This window comes from Watersipora subatra, chromosome 2 (genome assembly GCF_963576615.1).
Source record: "Watersipora subatra chromosome 2, tzWatSuba1.1, whole genome shotgun sequence".
Lineage (NCBI taxonomy): Eukaryota > Metazoa > Bryozoa > Gymnolaemata > Cheilostomatida > Watersiporidae > Watersipora > Watersipora subatra.
In genome coordinates this window covers 6,315,573-6,322,629 of record NC_088709.1, presented here as the reverse complement: position 1 = coordinate 6,322,629, position 7,057 = coordinate 6,315,573, and the positions used below count along the sequence as shown (strand labels likewise).

Sequence of the window (7,057 nt, the reverse complement as noted above, 5' to 3'; positions counted from 1 at the left end):
GGTGTCTTAGCATTCATTCTTTAGCATGTATATAGCGAGAAACTATGTCGCAAACTCAAGGTAGCATTACTGCATATACCATGTCGTAGTATGATTCTCACAAATGCACAAAATACTTTTAAAGTAGGTCTAATCTTTTCTAACCTGCCGCTTCGATCACAGACTTATAAAATACTTGATCTCATGTCAATAACCTCAAAGCTTTAGGATTACAGCCTGGTCCAAACGTTTCACTGCTGGCTATTTGAGAGATACTACTTTGATTTCATACACAATTTCTTTATCGCTATAATAAATTACTTGACAATGCAATCAGGTACAAAAGTAAGAAGTTGGACTATTTACAGTGAAAAGGAGAGTAACAAAAAATGATACAACAAAAAGAAAAAAAGGATTGTCAATTCTGGTCAGCATGTTGATAAACGATGCTGTGTTAAACAAAACATAGCATACAATCTCCATAAATGTAAGCAACTCTTCTATGAAGTTATGAAGGATCTGCTACCTGACGCTGATAGAAAGTTTGGATACACAATATCTGATAAAGAGAGGCGTTAAAATCAGATAATGAAAATAGAATCCAACATATCACTACTTGACAAGCTGTGTTTAGGCCGGGCTCAGCGCCAACATAAAACTTCTTTCCAATTTGAAAAACGATTATATCGATTTGGTTATTCATACAAAAATGGAATATCTTTTCCTTCTTCCCAGCTCTCTAGAAACGAGTTGAATAGTTCATTGTCTGCAACTGTTAGTTGATTCTTCCAGTCACCAATTGTACCTGCAAACATTAGTTGAACCATTGAACTGTTTGCAAGAATAATGATATTTACAAAGAAACTGGGGTTGGATGTTTTCTTTGCAACCTTAAAATGTCGCCAATAAAGAGCATGCTTTGGTAGAAATATGATTGGTTAATTGCTATTGGTCAATTTCTATTGATCAATTCTTATTGGACATTGCTCACAGCAATTCACTTCAAATCAGCACTGACGGATTGCGCAAGATTATTGCGAGTAGACTCATGTCTCATGATATACTGTTCATGCATAAGCTTTTACAAACCAACTACATGTAAAATTGTAAACTTGCCCGTAAAATCATTTAGCATAAATGTGTCTTGTGCTATAAAATTATTATTCCAGTTACTAATGGCAATTTTCATATTGCAATGAAAATATTCTGAGTCTACACTTACCTTTTCTGTATAAGTTATTGATTATCAGCTGAGCCTTTTGCTTTGTTTCGTCCTCTGGTTGTCCCGTCTGGGCAGCCATCTACGCATACGGATGTAACAAATATACTCATAATAAAGTAAATGGATAGAGAGCATTAGGGAATGTTCTGCTTGTTCATCTAAAGCTATTACATTTCCGTAGCAACTCAGTGAATATACAATAAGCAACTGATCATTACCAGCTAAATGTGTAAGCAAAACAAAATTAGGAGTTGTCTTCTTGTTACTTCAAATACTGAAATCCCATTTAATTTGATTTGGAGCAATAGCCAATAGCTTACCTTCACTCCTAAATCTTTACAATGCTCGATCTTTCCTTTCTTCATCTTTTCAAATTCCGTGGCATCTGCAATTTGTTGAACAAGTTCCATTGATCTCTCGGTTTCCATAAAATTGTTCAATTTCGCAATGGTTTCCACGGGATTCTAGGAAAATCAACAAATGATGTGATAGTACAAATGATGATTAATTGCTTATAGCCAATCAGTTGTGTTATAGGTCGAGTCCAGTCAAAAAATATTTTTCCTCGGGGAAATAATCCATTAGATATGTTCAAAAGCTGTTTTTGAATCACTGCTCTCTTTTACATCTTACTTTCCGAATGTATGAGTCGTAATGAATCATTCACAGTTAATTTGTGTATGACAAACTAGTACGTGTCTCTTCCTAATACGTCACTCGTCTATATGTACACCAGACACTCAGAGCTGGTGTAGTCCTGTATTCTTAGTTGGAAGTCAGTCAATGACATCATGTTGCAAGACATGAATGGAATAGCTTCCTTAAAACATTTTAGAGACTCTAAACACCCACCTAACATCATGGAAACTCATCAGATGTGATAATCATCAACACTTACTATTTTGAAGTCTTCAAAGAATAGCACAAGCACAGTGGGATCTTCTCTAAGAGACCAGACGTACGCTGTGTAGTCAAAGTAGTTTCCATAAGGCACATCCTTATCATAGAGGAACATTCGCACCCAGTCAGACAGCGATAAGTCTCTGAGAGGTTCATATGACTCAATGATGTTGGCCATCTACCAATAACAACAGTTGATGAAAAATCTGCAGTCAGCAGGCAGTTGCTACCTAAACCATCTTCTCCTGCTATGCCGAATACAAATAAATTTTCTGTCAAAAGACTTTTTTATTACCCGGACAGCGTGGGTTGTACAGCTAGTATTTTCATATATAGTCTTTTGTAGTTACCTCACACCTACTTATGGTCTTACAAAGGTGGTAATGCATGTCTTACAGTTATCAGACAAGCATTATGCGCCATAAATTGCCTTTAAACTCGTGCTAATAACCTGGAAAGGCTATGAAGGAACACTTGGTGATAAAAGTAGAGAGACAAAAAGTTTATAAATGCAATGAGTATGATATGCTATGTGAAGAGTTAATTTAAATGGGTAATTATCAAGTTTTAGAAGAAAGCTTTTTGAGAATTTTTGTTCATGCATGCGAACTGAAGACTCTGTTAATGGTGATACAACTCCAAGTAGTTATGAAGTTGTCTTCTATTCATAGAATAGCTATTAAACCTTAAGTATCGCAGCAACACTCAATAATCCTTATCGCTAATCTTTGCAACTTATCCATATTACAGATGCATACGGTACTCACCACTGTTCGCTCATGGTGGTACAGGGAGATGCAGACATCTTTTGGGTTACGAATCACTGCAAAAAATATAGAATATACATATAATATTCACCTCATTCAGATGACTCATTCACCAAAACTTTTATACAACTTTCAATTCACTATCCGGCAGATTATCCTGACTCTTCCGCAATACTGTTAGATTACCAACTTTTAAAACACTTTTGTTAAACTTAGTCAATGATTCTTGGTTTCAGTTTTCTCAGCTTTGTTTTTGGCTTGAAACAAAAACATCACCTTGTTTATGATTACTAGTTTGTGTTTACATCCAGCTTATTCTCACTCTTTCCTTTTGATCTCGTAAAGTTACTTCCACTTGGCTGTATTCCAACAGAATATAATATTAATAGTTCTTTAATATTAATAACTGTTTCTAGTCACATCTGATGCGCTCTCCACAAGTCTACTTACTTTCTGAATTAAATGGCTGTACTTAAAATAGCTTCAAATTAACCTTTCAATTATACACAATTTACTTTCTTTACCTGCACATGGTACAAACAATTGTATTTTCTAAAACAACATCGCTTCGTGTCAACCTCTTGCAAGTCATTTTCTAATGGCAGAATGTCTCTATTTCACAATGGCCATCAATCATCAAATATGTCAACAGATGGAAGTCCTGACAATCAGCTTACCTATGACAGTTTTGTTTTTGCGAAACTCTGGTATAAGCACATCGGGTCTGTAGTGACTCTGTAAGACACGAGGGGATGGAACTGTATCTTCAATTTTACTCACAGGAAATAAGTCGATCACGAGCAGTTGCTTCGGGGTTTCTATATAATCCGCTGACCCTTTCAGCAGCATTGACATTATTTCCCATACAAAGTATGTGCCTGAAACATCATTAGATAGTCTGAGAAGTGAGCGTGTACGTGGAGTTGTTACATATTTGACACCTTTAAGACTTTTGATAAATTTATGATCGTAGCAATATTTTGATGTCATGGCTATATAATGATATGAATGATGAAATGTATTTATGGCTATTGCCTGTCTATTGCACAAGTACAATGTGATGGTTACGCATGGTTTATAATGTAGGTGTCAGTGATTACATCGCTGTACCAGTACTGTCGCAGTCCATGACCTGAACACTTACCATTCTTGGGGTACGTATTCAGCATGAAGTCTCCTGTTTTCCACTTGTATGTTTCCAGATCAGATAGCACGTGTCTGAATGCGGATGGCAATGCTATCAATGCTGGTACTTGCACAGTTCCATCTTCGCTGGAGAGATACCGGCCACTCTTTGATCGAGCTCCAGGATGAACTGGGGCATTTGGTCCCATTTTATAATTTTTCAGTACCTATTAAAACATATGCTTCTAGCTATAATGAGGAAGTATTTAAAAATACTTTTACATATGGACAAAAAAGTATATATAGACAGTACTCATGTTGTTGAACCAAATGTGCTTACTCTTGAAAAGCTATGATGCAGCCTAATAATGGTTACCAATGCATAGCTGCTGCTCTTAGAGCACAGGCTATGCGCAGTTGTTATACCCCTATGGTTTGCATTCTACTTCGAATAAAGATGTAGAAATTTCTTGTTGGTTATTTCAACAAGAAATTTTTACTCAATCTCATATTTGGGATAACACAGTACAGAACTCTTCCAAACAATAGCTCTTATAAGATCTATGCCTTGTTTCTTTATTCCACTTCAGCTTTCAAATGTGCAATGCTTACCAAAAAGCTCCAAAATTATTAAAATGCTGCCAAGAATTTTAAATAGCGATGTTACACAAGTCCTTTCAAGTTTTCTCAAGTCTTTTTAAGTCTTTACTGCAGTAATGCAGTGTTGTCTAAAGGTCAGCGGCTAGCTGAAGAAACTCATTTTATTGAGCACAGGCGAATTTACACAGGCCTCACATTGAATTCACTTTACCCATATTTCAGCACTGGATGGCAACAAAGGCCAGGTGTCTCGCCTAACATTTTTCTCATCTCGAAGAATGTTACTATATATATATTACCTGATCTACTACCAAATGTGCTTTTTAACACAACTCTGAATCTCCTGCATTTAATCTAGCTTCACTTGCGATTGGCTGTCAGCAAATGCCAATTTGACTTAAGAAGTAGAAAGACTACTGAATTTCAAAAGCAAAGATATCAGAAGTAGCCAATGCTACCAGTTGAATCAGCAGCAGTACCAAAACGTAAAACGATGCAAAGCCGCGGCGGCGAGCCAGTACAGCGTAACAGAATTAGGAGTATCAGACAAAGAAATAGCTTGACCTTATAATTACAATATTTAGTTGGGTGAGTTGAGTGAGCGGATGTGAAATACTTCTAATACCACAATTAAAGTCTATGATATCATCTGAGAAGCTTGCGGTGCGCTGAGGTCAAGGAATGTGTTATTAGATCCTGCTCGTGCAAGAACATTTGAGAATATTATTGTCTGATGAAGGAGTTTCTTTAAAAAGTTTGATGCTGGTTTTCGTGTGTCATGTGTCCCAGACGGTGAACCTAGTTGATATTGAAACTATGCAGCAGAGAAAAAGGCAGTTGCTAAATGTAAGACTTGGTTAAATGAGAAGGAAAGAGGTGAGAGTGTGGGGAGAGATGGAATAAAGTTAAAGAACAAGGAGAGAAGTGGTGGTGAATAAGATGATGCTTGGGTGATTAGAGAAAGGGTAGGTAAGAGGCGGTGAGAAAAAAAGCCAATGAAGTGATAAAAAGGTTAAAAATGTAAAAGGAAAAGAATGGAGAGGGTCAGAGAGAACAGAAAAGAGTAGAACAGAGGAAATTTAGAGAAATAGAAAAGGACAGGAAGACAGAGAAAGCAAAGAGGATGAATGGGATGGAAGAGTAAAAGAAGAGAAAGGAGTGTGAGCAAAGGGTTGAGAAAAAGTGAGGAAAAAAACAAGACAATAAGAGAGTGGTAAAGAAGCGAAGAGGAAGAGGGAAGAAGAAAAGGAAACTGGTGAAAAAAAGTGTGGAGAAAAAATAGAGGAGATGAAGTAAAGAGAACTATAAAAATGCCAATGAGTGACTAGTACCTCAGACTATATTAGGTCAGTCTTAATCATGAGAATCTGCTCTCGAACAAGAGTATATCAACATTTCTACAGTTGCTGTTCTACTTTTTCAAATCACCCTAAATTATTAGAGCGGTTTCGAACTCTAACCACTCCATTACTAGAAAAGCTGTTGAAAAGTTTAAAGATTGCTTCACTGCACCAAATATCTCAGATACACTAATCTCCTAGTTCACGCTTTAACATTGTTGGACATGTTAGTTGTCTGATCCATTAAACACTGATAGTCATGTTAGTTGCTTGCACAGATAGCTGTACAGAAGTCATACCTGCAGATTGCGAACCCACCTACAGCTTTACAAATAAAAGCTATCTGTACCGGTGTTTTGTTTTGCCAAAATTCTTAGCTATCTGCACAGTGTTGGCGTCATAACACAAAGTAAGCTATTTCCACACCCCTAATCTTGTTAAATCTGGTAAGAAACAAGCACACGAGCATGACCTTATTCTTTGTAAATAAGATTAGTTACCTGCGCTTCTTTCACGTTGTTAGACATGGTTAGTACAAGCTCAGCTCTAGTCTGGTTAGATTGAGTTAGTTAAAAACGGAAGCCTATGCTTGCTGTGCATGGCTAGTTACCTGTTTATTGGTGAAGCTCTTAAACTAATAATCACCAGGACTCATATTTCATATCATTTTATAGCAAGATAGATGTGCCTGTAACCAATGAGATTCAGCTTAGAAAGCCTGTTCCTTGTTTCATAGAGCACTTGTGCGATGAGGCGTAGCCTACGAAAATATTAAAGAATTAGGGCTAAAGCGTATGACAAAGACTTCCTATTTATATGTTTGGGTAATTTTTCAGTTGTTTACAAATTCCTCACAAAATTGCATTAACCTCTAGGAGGTTGCCACACAGTTGGCTGGCTGTTACAACTAGCTTACATTCCAATTTATCAGTTTGTCAGGACAGATGGGAATAAAAGGCTTCCAACTAAATTAGTAATTAGAAGAGAAACACACTTGCATTTAAGCATAGAGCTTTTGACATAAAGGCCTTCAAAAAGAAGTCTTAGAAATAACAGGCAAACATGTTACTTACTATATTAAAACATTTAGCAAGTTCTGAAGAAAACCTCATTTGTGCAACATT

The 7,057-nt window shown here is 36.6% G+C and overlaps 1 protein-coding gene across 2 annotated transcripts; it reads right to left on the bottom strand.

Annotated features, from left to right (window-relative positions):
- Positions 1-228: 228 nt before the first annotated feature.
- Positions 229-6,593, bottom strand: LOC137387383 (sulfotransferase 1C2A-like). 2 transcript variants are annotated; one of them, XM_068073793.1, is made up of 8 exons: positions 6,434-6,561; positions 4,013-4,220; positions 3,546-3,746; positions 2,869-2,924; positions 2,100-2,279; positions 1,522-1,665; positions 1,202-1,280; positions 229-784 (listed from the first exon to the last, which is right to left on the bottom strand). In XM_068073793.1, the coding sequence occupies exons 1-8, from the start codon at positions 6,458-6,460 to the stop codon at positions 675-677; spliced, it is 1,005 nt and encodes a 334-aa protein (XP_067929894.1). In that variant the 5' UTR covers positions 6,461-6,561; the 3' UTR covers positions 229-674. The 2 variants fall into 2 exon arrangements, with proteins under 2 accessions (XP_067929894.1, XP_067929895.1); XM_068073794.1 differs by having other exon boundaries at positions 232-784; positions 6,544-6,593.
- Positions 6,594-7,057: the final 464 nt, after the last annotated feature.

What these genes read in the sequence shown, in the direction of transcription:
- LOC137387383 (XM_068073793.1), bottom strand. Translation starts at nt 6,460, where the DNA reads ATGTCTAACAACGTGAAAGAAGCGCAG. An exon ending in GAATACGTACCCCAAGAATG is followed by an intron (nt 3,747 to 4,012) that starts GTAAGTGTTCAG and finishes ATGATGTTTCAG; the next exon opens with GCACATACTTTGTATGGGAA. An exon ending in CAAAAACAAAACTGTCATAG is followed by an intron (nt 2,925 to 3,545) that starts GTAAGCTGATTG and finishes TATTTTTTGCAG; the next exon opens with TGATTCGTAACCCAAAAGAT.